The sequence below is a fragment of the Culex pipiens genome, chromosome 2 (assembly GCF_016801865.2).
Source record: "Culex pipiens pallens isolate TS chromosome 2, TS_CPP_V2, whole genome shotgun sequence".
Taxonomy (NCBI): Eukaryota; Metazoa; Arthropoda; class Insecta; order Diptera; family Culicidae; genus Culex; species Culex pipiens.
Genome location: NC_068938.1, coordinates 202,676,457 through 202,701,626, shown reverse-complemented (window position 1 = coordinate 202,701,626; position 25,170 = coordinate 202,676,457). Strand labels below are relative to the sequence as shown.

Here is a 25,170-nt window from a genome sequence, read left to right as displayed (position 1 = left end):
CGAATGATGTTGTTCTTACCCTGAAGTTTAATCATGGATCTAAGTAATTCCATCAATATTATGAATTTTAATGCTCGCTCTTTAAAAGCGAAAGAAAATGAATTTTTCAACTTTTTACGAGTTCATAACGTGCATGTTGCTGTTATAACCGAAACATTTTTAAAAACTGGCACTTATTTGAAAAGTGATCCAGATTATAAAGTTATAACCAATAACAGAATGAATCGAAATGGCGGTGGAGTTGCAATAGTTATCCACCGTAGTATGACTTATAGTACGTTACGTGACTTTAAGTTAAAAGTTATTGAAAGTTTGGGCATTGAACTTGAAACTTCTTTTGGGAAAATTATGATTGCAGCTGCATATTTGCCTTTCCAATGCACTGGGGAAAATAAAAATTATTTCAAAGGGGATTTGAATAAACTTACTCGGCATAGATCTCGATTTTTGATCATCGGTGATTTTAATGCCAAACACCAATCTTGGAATAATTCAAAAGTAAATTCCAATGGTAAAATTCTATTCAGAGATTGCACTTCAGGTCTTTATTCGGTTTTATATCCGAATGGGCCAACTTGCTTTTCTTCTGTTAGAAATCCATCAACAATTGATTTGGTTTTGACAAATCAAAGTCAGTATTGTGGTCCTTTAGTGACTCATGCTGATTTTGATTCTGATCACCTTCCAGTAACTTTTTCACTTTCTCATGAAGCAGTTACCAGGCCCAATAGTTCTGTGTTTAATTATCACAAAGCTAATTGGGACAGGTATCAGCATCATATTGAGAATAATTTAAATCATGATTTTGTTTTAGAAACCAAAGCTGATATTGATTCAGCCTTGGAATCTTTAACTAATGCAATTTTGGATGCAAGGAATATTGCTATTCCTAAAGTCCAAGTCAAATTTGACTCTCCCATTATTGATGACGATCTTCAGCTTCTGATTCGTCTGAAAAATGTTCGCCGAAGACAGTATCAACGTTCTCGTGATCCTGCACTGAAGCGAATTCAAAAAGATTTGCAAAAGGTTATTGACCACAGATTCACTCTCCTGCGAAATGAAAAGTTCGCAAGAGATGTCGAACAAATTAAACCTTATTCCAAACCTTTTTGGAAACTTTCAAAGGTTCTTAAGAAACCTCAGAAACCAATCCCTTCTTTAAAAGATGGTGATAATATTTTATTAACTAATGGGGAGAAAGCTCAAAAACTTGCTCAGCAGTTTGAGAGTGCTCATAATTTCAACTTAAATTTTCTGAGTCCTATTGAAAATCAAATTTCAATAGAATTTCAGAATATTGTTGAACAACAGTTTTCATCAGATGATGTTTTTAAAACGGATCTGAATGAAATAAAATCTATTATCAAAAAGTTTAAAAATATGAAAGCCCCTGGTGAGGATGGCATTTTTTACATTTTAATTAAAAAATTACCTGAAGCAACTTTAAGTAGCTTGGTCAAAATTTGCAACAAATGTTTTGATTTGGCATATTTTCCCAGTAGTTGGAAAAATGCCAAAGTAATTCCGATTTTAAAACCGGATAAAAATCCTGCTGAAGCCTCAAGCTATCGGCCCATTAGTTTGCTTTCATCTATTAGTAAATTATTCGAAAGAATAATTCTTAATAGAATGATGACACACATTAATGAAAATTCAATTTTTGCTGATGAGCAGTTTGGATTTCGCCTTGGGCATTCAACTACTCATCAGTTGTTGAGAGTTTCAAATTTGATTCAAAGCAACAAATCTGAGGGCTATTCTACTGGCGCTGCTCTTCTAGACATAGAAAAAGCATTTGACAGTGTTTGGCATAAAGGTTTGATTGCGAAATTAAAAAGGTTTAATTTTCCGATTTATATCGTGAAAATTATTCAAAATTATTTGACGGATCGTACTCTGCAGGTATGTTATCAGAATAGCAAATCTGATCAACTACCTGTACGTGCCGGCGTCCCTCAAGGAAGCATTTTGGGTCCAATTTTATACAATATTTTTACTTCTGACTTGCCGGATTTGCCCCCAGGATGTCAGAAATCACTTTTTGCTGATGATACAAGCATCTCCGCCAAAGGTAGAAGCCTTCGTGTCATCACAAGAAGATTACAAAAAAGCTTGGATATTTTCAATTCTTATTTGAAAGAATGGAAAATTACTCCAAATGCTGCAAAAACTCAACTTATTATTTTCCCTCACAAACCAAGGGCTGATTTTCTTAAACCAAAAAGTCATCACATTATAAAGATGAATGAGGTAAATTTAAAGTGGGAGGATAAAGTGAAATATCTTGGACTTGCTTTTGACAAAAACCTTACTTACAAGGATCACATTGAAAGTATCCAGGTTAAATGTAACAAATATATTAAATGTTTGTATCCACTTATAAACAGGAACTCTAGACTTTGTCTCAAGAATAAACTGTTAATTTATAAACAAATTTTCAGACCTGCCATGCTTTATGCTGTGCCGATCTGGACAAGCTGTTGCTTAACCAGGAAGAAAAAACTTCAGAGGATTCAGAACAAAATTCTGAAAATGATTCTGAAACTTCCTCCCTGGTTCAGCACCAGTGAACTTCATCAATTAGCCGAAGTTGACACTTTGGATGTTATGTCCAATAAGATAATTGATGCATTTCGACAAAAATCATTGCAGTCTTCAGCTGCATTGATCCGCTCTTTATATAGTTTATAAGTTAGTTTTAAGGTATCCCTTTTCCCTTTTGTACATGTAGGACCTCCTACATTTGAAATCACTGAATAGCGAAAGCTAAATATTTCATGAATAAATGAAAGTTGCTAGTATTTAAAATTGAGGTGAAAAGTCATCGATTGTGATTGGACACTCAATAATATTTTAACTGAATGAATGTACATGGAAGAGAAAATCAAAATAAATATATATTAAAAAAAAAAAAAAAAAAAATTATGGATTCTTGTAGGGATGCGAACGTTTATTAAAGGTAGCTTACCGAGCTAGATGGATACAATGGAGTGCTGCAAAAATCGAGTTTTGCAACTCATTTTACAACACTTGTATTTTTTGTGATAAAAATTACTGTAAAACATCCCTAATCACGTAGTCAGGTGAACCCCCGGTGTATGTTCTTAAGCAATATTTAGTTTGTACATTTCGTAACTTTCCAATACCTCCCGGTCGTCCAGGTAGGTCAATGGAAGGGAAGGGAAAAGAGCCTGCAACGGGGGGCGTATGTTTTGTGTAAACAGAGCTGAAGCCGCGTCGTAAAGGAATTAGGCCACATTGATACGAGGTGGCCGTCATCGCTCGCTGGAGGTGCGTTAAAAATAACCACGTCAGGTAGTCCGGCTTCGGCAATTGCATAACACTAATTTATGTAAGGTTTCCCCACCTACACCGGTGCATAAAAAGGAACTTTTGGCGCCAAGGACTCTATTTTTGGCACCACAAAATTCACCAAAAAAACACAAAACGCCATGCGCCTCCATCGCAGACTGGTTTTCGCGCCAAATGTTTATTTCGCCAGGAATTGCCGGGGAAAATTGGCATTCCCAGACCCGGAGGTCACTGCCCAAAATAAATCCCAGTGTAATTCTGACGGGAGGGGAGGCGCTATACAGTCATCAATCTGCAACCCGTACTCACTGAGTTCGGTACAACAGATTTAAGTGTACACCGCATAAACAAACAGAAAATTTGTGGCGAGCGGGCGCTGTGGCTGACGGTTGAGCAGAAATGTTGGCACTGACCACTGGGACTGAGTCGAAATTCCTGATCCTCTGCAGGCAGGCAACTGCACTCTGCTGACGGATTGATGTTCGGTGCTATGGTTCTCGGGTACTGTTGCTAGTTGAATTTGCATTTGACAGAGACATCGGTACAATACAATTTAACTACGTTTATTCGAATATTCACGACCAGGCCATCACTAAATTAAAATGAATTTCCTTTTGCTCCCCATCTATTCAAGTATTATAATTTTAATTATCTTATTATTTTTTAAAAATAATATTAGATTAACAACTTGTTTGGTAGACTACAATAATAAAAAAAAATGCCTATTTTACGTATTTTTTCAAGATTACATTTTGTTATGTGCAAAATAAGTAGGGCTAGTGATTTTTCGCGATTTCACGGAAGCCGCGTTTTACGTGAAATTCGACCCTGCCCGTGAAATTTGGGAAAACCGTGAAATGCCGCGAAATTTCACATATTCAATTGATAAATCGCTACTCAGTGCATTTAAGCTTATTTTTTTTAATTCAAGCATTTTATATGATTTCTAACTTGCATATTAAAAGCAGATTAAAAAATAAAAAAGTTTTTCATATCAGATCTACAACTATTTTTTGAAAATATTGTTCATTAGAATGTTCAAAAATAAAATGCAAATAGTTTCTTTATTTCACAAAATTCCAAACAGATTTTAAAAATACATTTATCAGCACTTCTCTGAAAGAAAACGTAAAAAATAGATTTTTTTTTGTAAAATTTAATTTAGTTAATCATCGATATTAAACAACGATAAACAAATTGCATTTTGATATTTTGAATATAAATTATGTGTTTTAATCAAATTGATTAGTGAAATGATACATATGTTTGTTAACCATTTTGCAATGTATTTTATTTTTTTTCTTGAATTATCAATAAATGTTAAAACTTTTAATGTTTTTAAAATACGGAAATTATATGGTAGAAATTAAGGAAAGCTAAAAAACCCTTTCTTACACTTATTTTAATGATTCTAGTTATGATGAATTAGAGGTTCAAGACGTGTTTCGTGAGGTATTTGAGCAAATTAATCTAATAAAATCTCAATAAAATTAAAACAGCTGAATCATAAATTCTTGTATTTTTTTTTATTAGGTCCTATAAACAAATGTTAAGGTTGACTGTATCCCTTTCATACTTTATAATTTTGCAAAAAGAATACATTTTTACGATTAATTTGAGCAGATTTTGGTGTTCCGTGAAATTTCCGTGTTTTGTAATTGGCATACCGTGTAATTTCGATGTTTTTGCCGTGAAAAATCACTATCCCTAAATATAAGTGAAATTTGAGAATTGATTTGCCTTTTGCTGAAATAAAATGCTTTTTTTGTAATTCGGTTATCCAAATCGATTTTTTTTCGAGGATTTCGGATAACAAATTCTGAACCGTATTTAGTTTTATATAACTAATAGTTTTAAAGCTGGATTTTTTTTATTTAACACTGGAACCTCCAACGCAGCTGTCCTTTAAAACATATTTGGAAAAAAATATTCTGAATTGAGTATTTCTTGAGACATGACGTTTTTAAGCTGGAGAGTCCTGTATTGCTTAGCAAATCGATGGCGGTGTGCTCTTTTGTACTAAGCTTGCTGGGATTCCTATCTGGAGATAGAAGAAGAGAGCACACGGGCATCGAAATGTTTTACTAATCCATCCTTTATCTACAATATTTTATGTTAGAGCTCACATGAAATTTGAATAAATACTTTTTTTTATATTTCGTAACGAAAGTAATTGTATGTCCTAAATTGAATTTATGCAAAACAAAAAACAAACAACGACAGGTTTAAGGTTGTAAAAATCAGTTCTTCTAAAAAATCCTTCGCTTGATCTTTTTTGCTTTGAAGCTTTTCAAGAAACACGTTTTTCTTGAAAACGTTTTTTTGCATTAATGAAATTTGGGACTCTCAGTTATTATCGTTACGAAAAAAAAAAACATTTCTTCAAATTTCATGGCCTACTGTGCTCGAACACAATATATTGTACAAAATGGATGGATTAGTATAACATTTGCTAAGCAATACAGGACTTTCCAACTTAAAAACATGATATCTCAAGAAATACTCAACTTACCATGAGGTTTTGATTGAATTTTATGTAAAAAAAAACTCTCAGTGATCAATTGACCGTTTTCTCGTTAGTGCTCGTCCAAAGGGGTTAAAATGCATTTAAAAAAATTATTCGCAAAATTGTCATATTTGGCAACACTGGGCAGTGGTTCAGATCGCAAAATTAAGTGGATAATGGAAGTTTTGGAGCTTTGGTGTCTTCAAGAGAGTTATTGCAGATGGAAAGGGAAAACTTTAAGTTTGGTTGAAAATTAGGGTGGTTCACGATTAGGGTGCGTTTCAAAATCTATCTTTTCAAGAATATTTTTGGGATTTTTTTTACTTCTAGAAAGTTGTAGGGCTTGCCAATTTAAGCAACTTTGTCGAAGACACCAAAATTTTATCTCGAAATCTACGCCTTCTACGACCAAATTTAGAGAAAACATCTGAGCAAACCTTCAAAAATCAGTTTTTTGAACATAGCAATTCAGGGTTAAGTTTTAGAGAAAAGTGATCTTGGAGGCACTGTTAGAGCTCTAAAAAATACACATTTTTATTTATTGACAAGTCAATTTGGACTTAAGGGTCAAAGATTACAGCCATTTTAGAAAAACATTTGACAGCAAATTATATTATTTCACTAAAAAATCCAATTCAAAGGGTGTTTTCCGGAATTTCAAAAAATGATATATTAAAGAAGTGCTGAAAATCTAATATTTGCAGATTTTTGCATAAACTACCCCGTGGCGCTGTAGTTAGCGGCTTCGGCTGCCGATCCCTCATGTGTGCTAAGGGGCCCGGGTTCGATTCCCGCCCATCTCCTCTGGGTGTTCTGTGTTTGTCCCGTTAGTTAGTAAATTCAGTCTGAAAAGACGGTGTGATGTCTATTATGTTTACATAGCCGATAATTTCCCATTATTGTTTCAAATGACAATAGCTCGTCAATTATCTGTCCGATTTTCAAGATGTTCGTTTAAAATTTTCCTCTCCTTCGAATAAAAAGATTTGTGGAGTTTTTTTTTTTTCGAAAGGATCCAATAAACACATTTTTTTTTTTGCTTTTGGGGTGTTTAACTCAAAGCGATACCCAAAAAGCAAAAAATGAAAATTTTGTTTGCTGGACCTTTTAATAAAAAAAAGTCATGATTTTCGAAATTTCTAGATAAAGCCTAATATTTCGGAATGGTCGGAATTTGTTTTCTAGCCCTTTGAGAAAAGATGGCCCTAAAAATACAATTTTGAAAAACTTTCTCTAAACTTTTTTTAAATCGCTTCCAACTCATTGCAAATTTCTCTTTAAATTTTTTAAAGGTGTTTTTAACATTGATTTTTGATGCTTTTAAATCTAGTGATCCACTTATCAATGGCTCGGTGATCTGGCCGACACCACCCCCCATTGTTGTTTGAAAATAGTTGATCCGTCGGACTCTGCACGACGGGCGGGCGTCCGTCCCCTGCCGACAGCGCACCCTGCGTGACTTTTGTTTGCCAAATTCCCCAGCGATGCAGTAATTCTGCATGGACGTGCTGAGGGGATATTTGCGATAACATTTGTGGGGAGTTTCCAGTTACAAGAAGAACTTAAGTTTACAGATATTTGATAGAGTTTTCAAACAATCAAAGTTCGAAATAAAATAATTAAGAGGGAAACAATTGTATTTTAATAAAAACAAGCAAATTGAACAATTTTGAAAAAATATTAAAATGTCGTAACCTTATTATTAAACATTTAATTAAAATTAAATCACATTTCTTGAAATTACTTTTTTGTTACATCAGTTTAAAGAAAGTTTCATACGCCAATGCTGGTTAAAAATTTTCGGACAGCACAGTCATTTGCAGTGTTTTGAAGATGAATAACGACCCAAAATTAGATGGTTAGTTAAAAAACCTAGAACAAATTGTAGAACATATTTCTTCGTTTTTATCGAAAGTTTAATCTCCACTTTAAAATGCTCCTAATTTTAAACCACTTCCTCAACCTTTTCCTTGTCACCAAGATCAGGAATCTGCTTCCTGAAAATCTTCCACTCCCTTTCGTCACCACACCCTGCGCGCGACTTTTACACAACTTGTCAAACTTTTCTGTGTTTTTGTTCCCATCCGGACAGACGTTGGCGTCAGGGCATCGCGCCACTAACTATAGGACACTTGCCTGCCTTCTGCTTGCTGCTGGTTACCGCCAGACAACCCCAAGTGTCCAAAAATAGCTGGCCAAAAATTCGTCTACTCTTCCTGAATTTCTCGTCACCACCACCACTGCCACAATTTGTCACTTAGTGGACAAATTTTAGAAGTTTTTTTTTGTTCAAAATCTATACTAAATCAGATTTTTCGGAATTTTTCTCTGTTTTCAGCATGATTATTTCAAACCTTTAAAAACGTCTCCAACTCGACAGAAAGTGGACACTATCATTCCACCAGAAGAAAATTTGGCTTTCTGGCACGCGCGTGTCCGCCCACATTCGTTCTGTGTTTATACTTTGTCACTTGAAAGTCACGCAGCATATTCTGGCATCATCTAGACGAGAGGGCAGGAATTGGACATGGTTTCAGAATTTCTACATGAGAGCATCGACCTACACGTCTCAGACTTTCAAATTCGGACAATTTTAACTGCTGAACATTTTGGAATGAATTACTTATTTCATCAGAAAAAAAAACTTATTTTCTTTGCTTCTTTGCTGTAAAAGTAAAAAAAAAACAAAAAATAACTTTTGGAAAATTTTACTTAATCCCTTCTCAAATGACACTCTTCAAATTGTCCCCAATTGCCGCCGAAATGGATCCCGAAATCGTGCAACGTTCGACGACACTTTTGTCAGCCGCGAAATGGTGGTAGCGTGAGACTTGTGATTCGTTAATCGACCGGAATTTGAGTAATTTGAATGAATACCGCGAACGAGCGAGTTAAACGGCTTAAACGTGGCGTTTAAAATGGGGGAAGATCTTTTTGTGTTTTGCTTGCAAATTGAACTCACAGTTTTTCGGTGGATTTAAGTGGGGCACATTTTGCGAATTGCTGGGAGTTTTATGTAATTTTGTAATATAACTATTTTTTTATTTGCTTGCAGATTGATGTCAAGATTGGCGAAGAGAATCCTTCCGTGCTGTTGACCCTGGTAAGTAAATTATAAAATAATCATAAAAAATCAAATTAATCAAGGTACATTAAAACGAAATTAATAAGTTGCAAATGCATTACATGTATTACTATTTATTTATCTTGATACTTAAGAACGGTTATCAAAAATAACAAATAGTGAAAAATAAATTAAATCAAGTTTCAAATCTTTGTATAAATGTCGATTCAAGTTTCAAATCTTTGTATAAATGTCGAATTGTCAAAAATGTGAGAAAAAAAGTAACTTTTTTAACTAAAACTGCGATCGCTCGAAAAATGAATCGCTGACCGTTACTTTGGGCATACTAAAATTTCAACATTGTAAATTTTCATACGACTTGTATAAATACGAGCCTTAAGCTGAGATTAAATGAAGTTAGGATTTTTTTAAATGGGTGAAAATCGAAGAAAATTTCTATTTTTTAGATCACCCTAATTTCCGAACCGAAATAAAATTAAAGTGATGTTATCAGAATTAAGTTATTATGAACATTCTTTCTAGAGGGTGTTAATTAAGTTTAGTTAGCGAGCTTTACAAAAAATGCATTGTCTGAATACAAATATTGCTGAATAAATGCAACACAAATGAACTAACAGATAAATAATGTATGTACCGCTTTCCAAAAGATTCCATTCTTTAAAAAATAGTTAAAAATAAGTTATGTTATTTTTAGCAAAAAATAATTGTAAGGTCACTATTAAATACTTTTATGATGAGTTTAGAAACTTTGCAAATTAAAAACTTTTTATAAACTTTATTTAATATTTAATAATTAATATATTCTTTCCCATATACATTCCAACCAATCTAAATCAGTGATGTTTTACTCAGAAATTAGTAACTCCAAATGTGGAATGCTTGCTTTAATGTTACTATGAAAATTATTTGAAATCTGAACCGAACAAAAGAAAATTCATTTTTTAACAGCTTTCTATTGATTTTATAATATTTTTTCCATTTTGCAACATCATTTCAAAACTTTAGATACAATTTTGAGGCAAATCACTGAAAGTTTATATTGCCTCAACTAAAAAATATATCTGTTTTATTCTTCAAACTCATTTTCTCTTCTGTAACCATACTTTAAAAAAATGGTTGGAAAAAAATAACTAAGTAAAATTCAAATTTTCAGCAGAAAAACCATTTAAAATAAACTTTTATGATGAAATTTCAATAGATTGAACTTTTCAATGCACAAATGAAGCCTCTAAAATTTTAAAAATGCTTTTTTAGGCTGTTTTCGAAAACCATAGAAATCAAAAAAAAATATCACTCGATTTAATGGCCGTTGCAAATATTTTTAGAAGTTTATGTCCCTCGACTCTGACCAAAGTCGAGGGGGGGGCAAAAAAAATAAAAAAGTATAAAAAGATATTACGAGCCATGGTTTCAATATTTTAATGAAAAAAGTGTTTTAAAATGCATTATACACCTGTCCAATTGTTTTGCCATCACTAGTTTCCAAAATATCTAAGTATCGACGAAAATTTTATTTTTTGCGAAAAATATTTTTTTTGCGGTGCTGTACATTGGAATTTCATAAAAATTCAAAAAATGTTTAAACAAGCCCAAACATGCTAAATATGATTATCAATGCAGAAAAATGCATTTTAGGTTGTTTTCAGTATTTTCATGGAGTTTTCAGTATTTTCATAGAAATTTTGAAGTTTTTTGGAAAAATATTTTTTTTGCCCCCTGATTTTTCAGAGCAATTTTGAAGGGGGGGGCGACATAAACTTTGAAAAATATTTGCAACGGCCTAATTGAGAAAATAAAAAAAAAACAATAAAATTTTTTGATAACCTGATCGATTAAGATAGCTTCTGAAACTAGATAAATTGAAATATTTTAAGAATCAAAATTATAGCTTTGCTTCGAAAATCGACATCATTTTTGTCAATCTTCCTCTTTTTTTACATGTTTAAACCAAATATCCCCAATTAGATGCAATTTTTGAAAGTAAAAATTGAACATTAAAAAGTATTTTATACATAAAAAGGTTGAAAAAACATAAAATAAAAATATTCTTAAGCAAGATTAACATAAAAGATTTGAATTTTGCGACACAAAAAGTGAAGGAAAAGAGTTTATAATAACCAAAATGATAATTACACGTCGACTTGAAATTAACCCTCTAAGGTCGAGTCCCTACAAGCTTTGAACTCAAAAATCCCCAGGAATCAATTTTCAACCCATCTTTGAAGCTTAAATGACCAATAAAAACCAAAATATTGAAAATGAATGTAGAAAAATTGAACAATAGAAGTAAATTTGTTCTAAAAAAATTGTCCAAACCATGGGTAAAAATTAAATAAAGATGAAAATTTATTGTATTGATTATTCAATTAATACAAGTTTAATCTTATGATGTAAAAGACAAAAACAAACTAAGGTAAATTTAATTTTTCGTCTTTAAATATTTAAGAAATCGATAAAAAAGAAATGTTGATATAATCAAGCTAATTATTATGCAATTACATAACATTAACTCTGTTTCCAAAATTTCTAAAGTTCTTCAAACGCTCCCCAATCACGTCACCCCTCAACAAGTCTGGGGGCCGCCATTACGCCCCGGCTAGACGGTGCGTAGACACACAACCTTTGCCAAAAAATAAAACTTAGCACACTACAATAATAAATATTCGGATGGCCTTGTTCCGTGAGCGACGTCGTTCAAGGTGTGCGTTCACGGAGGGAAGTATTGTTGTAAATTTACTATAAATGATTCGATTTTTTTTACATAACCTAAGTTTAAATATCTAATAAAAATTATATCAATTTAAAAAGTTATTTCAGTTATTTAAATTTAATGAAATTCTCCAAAAAATAATCAAATTTTAGCTCGAATCCAATTCTTTCAAATTGTTTAAAAGTTAAAGATTTCCGAACTAGATGATTAAACAAAATCAAAACCGCAATACATTATACAACATTTTTCTGAGTGTAACTACACTGAGTCAACATTCCGGTAAACCTCCGAAATTGCACTAAAACCGGCAGGCCGCAAGATGTATGTTCGATGGCAGTCAAACACGTTGGCAGCGGCAATAAAGTGGTTTGATCGATTTGTCTTTATTACTAAAATCGGATTTCAGCTCCTCAGTTCGAAGCTGGAATTTAATTATTGGCCACATAAAATTATGACCTTGCTGTTAGAGATTAAAGTATTAATAAAGGATTTCTTAATGCTTGAGTAATTTTCGATTTAAATATTTGTATAAGTTCGTAAAAATGCACCATTTGTTTGTTTTGTCGATGACTTCCACGGAGCCTTTTTATCAGCGATTACATGGAATTGTTCTCTCAACTTTGTAAACATCACATATTTTTGATAAGGCCTTATCACTGCTTTAAATGGTCTTTTGCCCAAACTTGGCGTATTATGATGACTAAGTGTCGTTTTATTGTGCCGTAATTTCCACTGAACTTGTTGTCACTGGATCGGGTTTGTTATTATTTGATCAGTTGGCAAATCGACAACAATATTTATCTTGATCGTCGCAACGTAGAAATTTCATATGACTTAACTAATCGCATTTCCTGCGAAATCTGAAACCAACAAAAAAGCGTTACTCAGTCATCACTTTGACTGGTGGTTGAGGTGGTACAGTTCGGTTGCAGGTTCGAAAATTGCAAACCGGCATTTGGTCTTGAAAAATTGTTCCTAATTTCCTTGAATTTTGCGCACGACAGGTTGAGCGTGCGGTTTGGTTCCGAAAAAAAAAATCAGCACAGACAGAAGTGACCACCTTGGGCTCAATTCATTGCTTCCTGCCAATCACCAGCAGCCGTAGTTCAGACCAGACCACAGACAACTGAATCGTGATGGGGCGAGAAGCTGTCAAGTTTGGAACTCTTAAGTGGAGTAGATTTGCTGTTTCAGTTGTTTTTTTTTTTATATGAATTGCTTATATTTTTGCTTCTGAAAATTAAAAAATGCTTTTTTATGGTTTTATGTATGAAAAATACAAAAAAGATTGTTTAACTTTCAAAATTTAGAAACTAAATTATGAATAAATAAGCTAAATTCAACTAGCAGAAAGGGCAGACGTATGAGGTTATCGTTATTTTCTAACGTTAAATATGTTTTTTATTCTGAACATTGTTTATTGACATAACATTTTTTTCTGAATAACCCCAATCCTTACCAACAATTTTGCAGAAGATACTAAGTCGATCAGAAAATACCTTTTCAAGTTACAGATTTTCGGTGATTTTATTCAGAAATTTTACTTGTTCCATGTGCCTTTGAAAACTTTAGGTCCATTTTTCGATACCTCGTGATGGTTTGACGGTACGACCCTCCAGAATGTTAAAAAAAGTGTTTTAAAGTTTTACTGCCTAAAATAGTGATTATTCGTATTCAACATTTCGAAAAAACGTATTTTTCATCAATAGAAATTTGAAATTCATTCTTGGTTTATACAAGATTTAATGATTTTTGATTCAAAACGTCATTTTTTTATATTTAAGATTTCTTGCTGGGTCCAGTGAAATTTTAACGAATTTGATGATTATTGAGCTCATTAAATTTTCAAAATTTTGTTAAGGGTTCGTTCAAAAATTACGTCCATGAATAGGGGGAGTGGGGGGGGGGTCTGGGGTTTGTGACAGCCCATGTTAAAGGTATAGGAAAAATGCGTGACAGGGGGGAGGGGGGGGGTCTGAAATCCCGAAAATCTCTGGACGTAATATTTGAACAAACCCTAAATAATCAAATATTGATATTTTTTAGAAATGTCTATGACATTTCAAATTAAATAAATCATTTTGGCAACAAGCCTTTTAAATCATGTTATGATTTAGAATTCAATGAAATGTAAAATAAATAAAATTCAAGCGTTTCATAAAGGAACATTTTATTTTCAAAAATAAAATAATAAGAATGTGCCTGCCCATTAGGGTGACAATAAAAAAACGACATCAGGGACACCTTCTGACTCGATTCCTTAGGTAAAAATAAGTAACTGTGCCAATTTTGAGCTCAATCGGTCAAGTTTTAAGGTTCGTTAAAGATCGTAAAAATTGGTGAAACAAAATCTTCTCATGCGTAAACGTCTTCTTTTAATGGCTAATTACTCATTATCTCGTATCGTTTTGCGGTTTTCGACAAAGATAATTGTTATAAAATTTTACATTAGATTCTTACACTTGGTGAAATTTTGAAATTATTGCTTTTCCCTTTACATTTTTGCGATTTTTTTCATACAAATCAATGATCACTAACGACCCTTAAACCTTAACCGAAAAAAAGCAAAGCAATCCACTTTAACGACCCCCGGGTCTTTTGTGGGCTCTGTTGCAAGTTTCTGCTCATTTCTAGGCGTCCGAAGGTTATGTGTGGTGAGTCACTCAAAACCTCTTTTACGCTAAAGGACCGACGTTTTACTTCCCCATCCGATAGAAGGCGTGGTCAGGCAAATCTCGTCTCGAAAAATGCCACCGGGTCCGTCTGGAATTGAACCCAGGCCCAGGCGATTTGGCTCAAAATTACTTATTTTTACCTAAAGCGTCAAACTAGATACCCCTCTTAAGATTTTCCAAAATTTTAATTTTTCTTGTCATCCTATTGTCTATCCATTTATGTTTGAAACAGTCTCATAAAAAATGTCATTTTTTAAATATCGCTCTAAATCTTTGTTTTAAATCTTTTCGGTGAATAATGTCATGTTTCAAAAAATTGACTGTGACTTTAACATAGAAATTTTGAAAATATTTTCCATTAGTGTCACAACAAAACACTAAATCTAAGATAAAAAGTACTTTCTGTTATTTTAATTAATTGATCAAACATTTTTCACGTACCGTGAGATTTTTTTGAAATTTAGTGTTTTAGGAATTATGGTCCCCGTGAAAATTACAATTTTTGAGCGTGAAAAATCACTAAAACTACTTATCCGAGGCCTCGATTTTTCGAAGTTTTGATTATCCGAATTATTGTATGGGACTTCGGATAATCAAATCACGAACTGAAAAATATAATTCGTTTTTTTTTTAATTTTCCTGCTTTCACCATTTTAGTAAAACTTAAATGGTTGATTGCCTATGAAATTACAAAATATTTTTTTTCAATATTTCATTACCGCCATTTTGGCCGTCATCTTGGATTTAAAAATTCTAAATCACTTTAGAGTAGATAGGGGTCATACTTAAGGAACAATAAAAAATGAGACAACGAAAAAAAAAAATTCGTGAATTGATTATATGAAGTTTCGATTATCCGAAGTGAAGTTTGCCAAGGCCTTCAGGTTATCGAGTCTTGACTGTAATGATAGTACTAGATCAGAATTTCCTTTTTTAGATTGTTTGGAACTGTTCAATTCAAAATGAGTACCAAAAAATCAACATTCTAACAAATAATTTGTTTTCATATGTTTTAAATTATTTTTTTTAACAATTAAACTTCAATTATTTGTTAAATTTTGAGTTTAGAAATTGGTTTTCTTGGAAATTTCTGACAGTCAATGGCAAAATCAACATTGCTATTGTCGGTTACATTACACACACAAACACTTTTATACACAACGCGAATTGTTAGGCTAGGCCGGTGCGCGCATATGTGTATATGACGGCCAAGATCGCAACGAAAAAAAAAAACCGTTCGCAATGAGTACATAAACGCGAATAGCGAAAACAAAACAAAAACGCAACGATAGAAAGAAGAAGCTTTGCAAAATATTTTCATTGCCTAAATTCGCGCTCCGCAGCGAAAAAAGCAACAATAACAAAAACAAGCAACCGCGAGTTTGATGGATGTATGGAAGAAGAAGTGTGGCAAAAAGAAAATGAAGAAACATAGGCTGATGAAATAAGGTGGAAGTTTTTCGTGAAGGTGAGCAATTTCACGACGGTGCGCTCGCGCGATGTGTAGAAAATAAATAATCAAAATAGAAAGAGGAGCAAAATAGAAAACCAAAACAACGCGCTTTTTCCCGCAACAGTTCGTGGGGGAGAGTGCGAGCTGCTTCGATCGAGTAACGGTCTTTGTGGGGGGCGCTATTTTTGGATCTTTTTTGGGGGGAAATTTTGAAGAGAAATTTTCTTTTTCGATTGCCTTGCTTTTATCGAGGTAATGAATGTAATCTTGCGTGTGAGCTTTTCGATTCGATATAGCCTTCAAAAAGTGGTAAAAATGGTTAAATTATGAGAAAATTTATTTATTTATCAGATTTAGACAAAAAAAAATCAAGTCATCGATATTTGTAGATGACTCCCATCCTCCCAAGACGAGCTCCTTGACTTTGGAACGCAAAGCCAACCCCAGCAAACTGGTCGCGGCTGAAAATCAGGCCACGGCGAGGCCAAATTGGACAATAAAGTCAAGGGTTGCCTGGTTGGCGGTTTGTTATTGAAGGCGCAGCAGCAGCTGGTTGGAAACGGAGCGCGAGCGTGCTTAAAAACTTTAACGACATCCATCATAACAAACCAATTGGCATGTACACTTGGCACAAACGGAAAGAAGAAGAAAACAAGACCAAGTTGACGACGCGAGAGGAACGAAATAAAACATAAACAAAAGCATAAACCTCTTTTTGAGCGGTTTTACTTTTGTTTTAGAGGTTGAACAGGCGTGTTTCGACTATTTTAACTGCATAAACTTACAAAGAGTTTGAGTTTATTTTAAGTTGTGGGATTTGATCAATTGAAAATCCAAAATAAACAAAAAGAATGATAATTTCATATCTTCATGGTTTTTAAAACTTAAATTTCATGTTCATAGAAAGTCAAGAAAATATGCTTTCTCGCGCTAAAATAATAAAATATAAATACTACTCAAATCTTCAAACCTTCAAATCTTCAAACCTTCATATCTTCAAATCTTCAAATCTTCAAATCTTTAAATCTTCAAATCTTCAAATCTTCAAATCTTCAAATCTTCAAATCTTCAAATCTTCAAATCTTCAAATCTTGACTTTTTTTTGATAAGGTCCTATAAACAAATGTAAACATTGAGTGTATCCCTTTCACACCTTATGTCAAAGTCCATCGGAGTAAGCGGGATACACTCAATGTTTACATTTGTTTATAGGACCTTATCAAAAAAAAGTCAAGAAATATGAAATATTTCCAAATATCATTATTTTTTAAAAAGTCAAATTATCATATCTTTTTATTTTTATAAATAGTCGAATCATCAAATCTTTAGTCTCCACATTTTTTAATCTTCAAATTTTCAAATCATCAAATTTTTAAGAGCGAGTCCACGAACAGGGCATACCCCTTTGTATGGGACGTCGTTTGGACCTCACCAATCTGCCTGAAATTTTCAGGGGTTGTTTGTACATATAAAACTAGCATCTGGCCAAAATATGAGCACTCTAGGTCAACGGGAAGTGGGGCAAATCGGGACACAAAGTTTGAAGGTTCAAAAACGTCAAAAATCTTAAAAAGTCTATAACTTAGGCAAAATTCAAATTATTTTCAAAATTCAAAATGCATCTGAAAGGGCTTAAAAAATGCAACAAAATGCAGGATAGAGCATCCCAATTGGTTAAATCTAAAGGGAGTTATTGGCATTTTAGTGAAAAAATTGCATAATTTTCAAACTCAAATAAAAAAGTGTTCCATCCAGATATCAACTCGGTTCGACCTGCAGCTTGTAGGGGACATCTGGGACTACCATCTGAGACAGAGAACGCTTTGGGTAAGGCAGTTTAACATATTAAATAGACACTTTTACTTTTAGTGAAGTTTTTGGTTGTAAATTTTTGCTCGGGGGACCCCTTAGATCCCATTTTCTGGTGATAATTTTATCATATTCGTGTTCCTGAGACAATTTCACAATAGAAACATGCATAAAAATGTTTATTTTGATCCATTTTAACCCTTTAAAAAATAAAAGTAAAAAAAAATCTTCGATTCACATTTATTGAAAATCAAGCTCGTTTCCAAGGATACTAGATGACACCAGAAAAAAGCAGCTTTTTATTTTTTTTTAACTTTTATTTTTTAAAGGGTTAAAATGGATCAAAATAAACATTTTTATGCATGTTTCTATTGTGAAATTGTCTCAGGAACACGAATATGATAAAATTATCACCAGAAAATGGGATCTAAGGGGTCCCCCGAGCAAAAATTTACAACCAAAAACTTCACTAAAAGTAAAAGTGTCTATTTAATATGTTAAACTGCCTTACCCAAAGCGTTCTCTGTCTCAGATGGTAGTCCCAGATGTCCCCTACAAGCTGCAGGTCGAACCGAGTTGATATCTGGATGGAACACTTTTTTATTTGAGTTTGAAAATTATGCATTTTTTTCACTAAAATGCCAATAACTCCCTTTAGATTTAACCAATTGGGATGCTCTATCCTGCATTTTGTTGCATTTTTTAAGCCCTTTCAGATGCATTTTGAATTTTGGAAATAAATTGAATTTTGCCTAAGTTGTAGCATTTCTAAGATTTTTGACGTTTTTGAACCTTTAAACTTTGTGTCCCGATTTGCCCCACTTCCCGTTGACCTAGAGTGCTCATATTTTGGTCAGATGCTAGTTTTATATGTACAAACAACCCCTGAAAATTTCAGGCAGATTGGTGAGGTCGATGCGAGATGGGTATGCTTTGCTCGTGGACTCGCTCTTAAAATGCATTGGAAAGAAGAACTCTTAAAATTTTAGAAAAATTTAGGGTTGGAAGTTTTACTTGTTTTATGTGACTTTGCCAATGTTTTTTAAAATGTCATTTTATTTAGGGGTCAACTTAGGCTGAGTTTTTTACTAACATTTCCTATATTTTAAGTAAAAATAAGTATGCAGTAAATTTTGTAGTGTACCAGTCTATGCCTCTACGCATTTTTCAACAATTTAAATGATAATGGTACCATTCTATAGCAGAAAATGTGAAAATCAAGTAAAAAATTGAAAAAGTGACTGTAAAAACATGAAAAAATTAGATAGGCGAAATGTAATGATAGGAGGTGTTAGAATAGGCCAAATACTACCAAAAACGAACATAAACTAAACAAGATAAATGAAAATTAAAATACTAAAAATAAAACAAGAAAAACATGAAACAAGAGAAGTAAAGTTTTTCGTAGAACAAAAGTTGCTCAAAATGACCTCCTGAACACGGGAAAAATAAAAAAAAATCGAAAAAAAATTTGGACAGTAGAGGGTTAAATTTAAAAAATCTCAGACAAATTCACCCTTCTTTTATTAAAACCAAAGTAAAACCTCAACAATAAACATTTCTGGAAAATTGTTCATTCTGGGGAATGGTTAATTCTGGGGTATGGGGGGTATTGAATAAAAACACTCTTTTCAAAACATAAAATTAATATTCTCATTGAAAATGTTTTTTTTTTATCATTTTGCAAAACATATGTTGAACAGTTAACAATATTTGTTGAAGTACTCATTTCTCCCGGGAAATTTTGGGATATTGAAAGACACAACTTCAAAAAAAAATTAAAGGCCCGTCTTGAAAAAAAAATTAAGTGATGATGGTAAAAAGATTTCTTGGACCATTCCAAAATTATAGGCTAGTTAAGTAAATTTTGATTTTTGGGCCAATATGCCAACTCTTCCCTTATTTTTTAATGACGAAAATTACCAATTAATTGTTCGTTAAAAATGTTGCAACAAAAAAATCAGTTTTGGTTCCAGTTTTATTTTGCAAATGGATTTTTTGTGAAAATTTTGTATTGGCATTTAGGCCGTTGCAAATATTTTTTGAATTTATGTCCCTCAACTCTGACCAAAGTCGAGGGGGGGGGGGGGGGCAAAAAAATTGAAAAAGTATAAAAATTCAAATTACTAGCCATTGTTTCACCATTTTGATGAAAAAAGTGTTTTAAAATGCATTATACACCTGTCCAGTTGTTTTGCCATCATTAGTTTCCAAAATATCGAATTTGCGAAAAATAAAATTTTTGCGTTGCTGTACATTGGAATTTCATAAAAATTCAAAACATTTTTAAACAAGCCCAAACATGCTAAATATGATTATCAATGCATAAAATGCATTTTAGATTGTTTTCAGTTGATTAGACTTCTATTTTTATGGAAATTTTAGAATTAAATGAAATGTAGTTTATGATATTTTCTTCTCAAAACTTCTCAAAAGTGGTTACATTACACCGGACGCCAAAACTGTCATCTTCCGGTGTCTCACGTATTTGCTGAATAAACGAACGGATGAAAAGAGGCGAACATTCTCGTCCAGATAGTGTCCAACATCACTAACATATCAATTACGTCAACGACATTCTTCCTCTCCCATTCTGGCGAGAGATTTGCAATGTCGCTTGTACACGTTAACCCTGTATAAACAAATCAAATTGAATTCTTCGAAATGCATTGGAGGAGGAATCTCAAGTTATAATATGTATGTATGAAAATTACTCATTTTCGAACAGTTGAATCCAGACAATAAAACATCTTTTTTATGTTTAATATTAAATTTATGCTCAGCAAACCCAATTAGTTTAGTAATCCGATCATAATATTTACCTTTTTTGATAGAAGTGGCGGTGTGACTGTGCCGTATAGGCAAATGGATTGTTACACCGTTTTATGATCAGATTACTAGACGAATTCGAGTAGATGACTGCTTGTCAAATTACCAAATGAATACTCTCAATACTCTACCAACGCGATTTTAAATTCCAACACAAGTATTTTTTTAAGATTTATTAAACAAAATTTTCAGTTTTTGCTTTTTGACTTTTTTTTAAATATGGCTGACTCAAGGTGAAATTTTTGTTTATTGGAAATAAAAAAAACTCCAGATTTCAACATTTTACAAACACTGGAAATAATGTTAGAAATCTCAACTTTAATTCAGTAATAAAGGGTTAAGATTAAAATTGAGACACTCAATAACAAAAAACATCGCCGACCGATCGCTCGAGGCCTGTTTTCTTGACGTCAACGCGTTGCAATGCTTCGTTTCTTAATGGGTGCTGTTTATTATTATTGTTATTATAATTATTAGTACGATTATTACCTCGCAACGGAAGTGTACACCATGATGAGTCAAAAGGTGTGACTTGGCGACACGGCGAATGTCATTTGTAAGACGCTCCTCTTACGGTATCAAGGTGCTGTTGTCATTAAAAGTGATGACTAAATTAAACACAACAGTAGCACTGAGATCGGATGATGTTTGGGTGTTTCGGGCTTCTAGACAAAATCTGATAAAAGCTAAATTTTGTTTTGTCTTATATCTCAATGCAGTGGAGGAGCATGGTACTTCCTCGTCTTTAACTACCTTGCGTCTCCATTGAATTATTAAAATTATTCCATATGAACATCACTTTCACCCAAATCAGCCCACAACTGTTTCCAACCAAAAGGGACAACAGCAACTTCATCGTCAACCGCTCCCTGGGCGTGGTTTTACGGGGCCAACGGCACCCATAAAACATCAACAAACTGTGTCCCGGTCACGTTGCAACTATTCCGAATGGTCCCGGTCGTCGCCGCTCGGCACACAAAATACAATGTTGTTATTGGCTGTGACCGGCCACTTTTGTTGACATAATTTATCGTTACCTTCTCGCCGCGATAGCGCTCAACAACCATCAACAGTTTTGCGAAGGGTAAACATTCGAAATGTTTCGAAAACGTTCGAATGTTTGCATGTAAAAGTAAAATAGGGATAATTCTCCGCCAACTCACACGAAATCGGAATAAGTTGCCCCTACCTCTTTTCGATTTGCGTGAAACTTCGACCTAACGGGGTAATTTTATCCCTGATCACGAATCCGAGCTCCATTTTTTGATATTTCGTGACGGAGGGGCGGTACGTACCCTTTCATTTTCGAACATTTGAAAAAAGACTTGTTTTTCAATAGTTTTCAGTCAGAAATGGTGATTTTTTTGAAATTTGGTGTCAAGGGACTTTTTTTTGTAAAATTGGGCGCATACATAAAATTCCGAGAAAATATATTTTTCATCGAAAAAAAAAAACACTTAAAAAGTGTTAAAAACTCTTGCAATTGCAGTTACTCAGTTTTACAAAATTTTGGAACATGTAATTTTAAGGGAAAGTTATTGTACTTTTCGAATCAACATTAACCCAGAAGGGTCATGTTTTATTCAGAACAAAATTGCTTTATTTTTTTTTATTTCGTGATTTTTGTTACTTTGCAGGGTTATTTTCACGAGTTATCGTGATTTTACGAAAAAAAAGTTTTGAAATTTTGTTTTTTTTTTTTTAAATTCAAATCGAAGAGGGGTCGGGACAACTGCTATGTGAGTTGGCGGAGAATTACTCATACAGTAAATTAAAAACAAAGTAAAACATAACTTGAGCTTGAGAACTCATTTTTTTGATCAAATTGGTGTCGTAAAGTTTAAAGTATTGCTTAGGACTTTTCAGAAAGAAATTGTTACACTCAAAAAAAAAATTACCCATTTTTTTTATTCGACTTCTACAAAAATTCGATTGTGCAAAATAATTATACTTTTTGAGGAATTTATTTTTTGAATTTGTTTCAGATGACAAAATGGCATCTTTTGACGCTGCCAATTTTCGAAAAAAATATTTATTTAATATATATGAAAAGGTTGGAAGGTACTTTATATAAATTTTGAAACGTGCACCGGCTTTTATTTTTGTTGACATTTGATAAGAAAAAAATAAATGGGTTTGGACCTTTTCAAATGTTATGGTTGATTCGAAAAAAATTAAAATATTTTTTTTCGAGGAATCGGAAAATTTTACTAAACTTTCCTTTTATTACATTGAAAAAAAAAATTCAACGTTATTTTGGTGATGTATAGAAAACCTCGTTTTTCTCGTGTATTTTTTTAGTGGCTTGGCACATGTATAGTCATGACTTTTATAAGTTAAAATAAACAAATTATCAACAAAAAATCTCGAAAACGGCTCAAGTTTCGTCGTTTTTCGAAGGCAAATTTAATTTTGCATATTTAAATAAAGTCCAAATAATGTCCATCCATATTTTTCAAAAATCTTGATTTTTCGAAAAAAAAATGGCAACACTGCCAAATGAATATTGACCAACCAAGATTAAAACATCATTTTTTGTGTAAAAAGTCGAATTTAAAAAATTGATGATTTTAAGAGTATTACTGTTTTTTTATAAGTCCTCTGAGCAATACCTACAACTTTGCCGAAGAGACCAAATCGATCAAAAAATCCGTTCTCAAGATGCCGATTATAATATATTGTTATATTTGATTGTGAGATTTATGTGATAAAACATCAGGATTTAAAAATACAATAAAAACGCTGGAAAACGGTGCATTTATTGCTTTTTGCAATAACCTATTGAAAAAGTAAGCAAAATTTTCAAGATTCTGGCTATTTTTTGATTTTTTGATTTATATTTTTTAGGGTTTTTTATGTGGCGATATATTAGCTTTTCAACTGGAGATATTTCGGAAACTATTTTTATTTATTTTTTATTCTATGGGTTTAACATTTTTCATGTATTAACCTCTAAATTAAATTAAAAATAAATACAACTAAGGCATTATACTTCAAAACTTCAATGTTCTGATTTTTATGCCAAACATAAAACTTTTGTGAAAAATGTAAATTAAACATTTGCAAGAGTCCAGAATCAAGCATAACATTCGGAAATGTCAGGATGGAGTTTTTATTCAAATCTATCAAAAAATTTAAAAATATCATGCAAGATAAAGTAAATAGTCCAATGTCACACTCAGATTTTTTTACCGAATTCGGTAGTTGAAAAATCGGTAAAGTTTAGATCGGTAAACCATCTGTCAAAATGAACAACATTTTACCGAATTTCGGTCGTACGATGTACAATAATGGAATTCATTACCGAATTTCGGTAAGTTTTCACCGAATTCGGTAATTTTCAGTTTACCGAACTGTTCACCAGTTGAAAATTCTGTAAATTTTACCGAATTCGGTAAGAAAATTCATGTGTGTAGAAGTGTGAACAAAAAGACAATTTTGCCCATGCCAGCTGATTACATCAGGAACGATCTTTTGGGCCAAATTTATCCTTATTAAATTAGTTGATGTTTACATAAAGAACGTATTTGGCCCAATTGTATTGTTTTGCTAGAAATTGTTTTTTTTTTGTATATTTTTGCTCTTGCATAGTTTTTTTTTATAAATTTTGTTCTTCTTTCTCTGTGGGTGTTAAAAAAATTGTTTTCTTTTTGCTTACTTTCTAGGTTTACTCTTGCATCAAAATGTAAATATTTACAATGTAACGCCCCGGTCGACCCAAAAAACCGTGTCACGGTTGTCACTGGTTGATGTTCAGCCAACAGCTGTGGTTAAAGTAGTGGCGTCGAGTAAATCCACTAATTTTAGCCACAAACATAAACCAACTAATTAGCGTGTGCTCATTCACGTATGGGGGGGAGAGCATTTTTCCCAGAATCAATGAACTGAATGGACCCCGTTTTTTGGCGTGGGTTTGACGGGGTTTTCCACCCACGCCGTCATCACAGGAAATCTCTCCGTTTGGTCTGGTCAACAACAAAGTACAAAGTTCTGAGTTGGAAAACAAGGAAAGAATTCATTCATAATGGTTCGTTTTTGATGTCTTCTTCTGGGAAGGATAAATCGGGATTTAACGTGATGAGAGATTTGGAGAGGCAATTAGTCTGAATTTTCGAAGGTGTTTGACTATTTCTTTTCCTTAAAAAAAATTAAACTTTTTGAAAATTGTAGAAAACTTTAAAAAATATAACTTGTATTTGTATTCCTAGAAAATTCAGTAAGTTTTAAACTTTCTTGAATCTAAATTTAATTTTTATTGCGTCTACGGCGCGGTAGCTTCTTTCAGTCAAAAATTCTCGAATATAAAATGATAACAAATCGTAAATCTACGCGGCAAACATTCCGTCTTTATTATTTCTTCACATCAACGAATTGTGGCGACAAGCGAAGGAGAAAAAAAAGAAGTAAATTTGCCAAAATTGATAGCACGGATGTGAGCCGTCACAAATTGCACGTTTTCAAGGCTATCAGACGCGACATTTTTTCTGCGTCTTGGCGCAAGTGGAAATTTTTTGCCAGTTTTTTTTTAAATCATTTTTTGTTTTTAATTTGTAAATCAATAGAACTAAAATTTTGATGGACATTTCGTAAATTTAATTTTATTATTTCCGCATTTTTTCTTATCATTATTCTTTTAAAAAACAAACAAATTAATCATCACAAAAACAATCAGTTCCGACCTTGAACATTCCAGCTAATCAAACATCGCAGTGACGATAGCAAAATTTGTTTTTGTTTACCTTATTCGGTTTCTCTCAAGCAAAAACAACAATTTCGACAGATGATACA

General features: G+C 32.9%; 1 protein-coding gene across 2 annotated transcripts in view; it reads left to right on the top strand.

The window, feature by feature from the left end:
- LOC120418156 (xaa-Pro dipeptidase) overlaps nucleotides 1–25,170 on the top strand; it is a 165,859-nt gene that overhangs the window by 118,793 nt on the left and 21,896 nt on the right. For both annotated transcript variants that reach the window (XM_039580454.2, XM_052708313.1), the window contains one exon: nucleotides 8,877–8,924. In XM_039580454.2, the coding sequence (XP_039436388.1) occupies nucleotides 8,877–8,924 (48 nt within the window). The remainder of the gene's footprint in view (nucleotides 1–8,876; nucleotides 8,925–25,170) is intronic.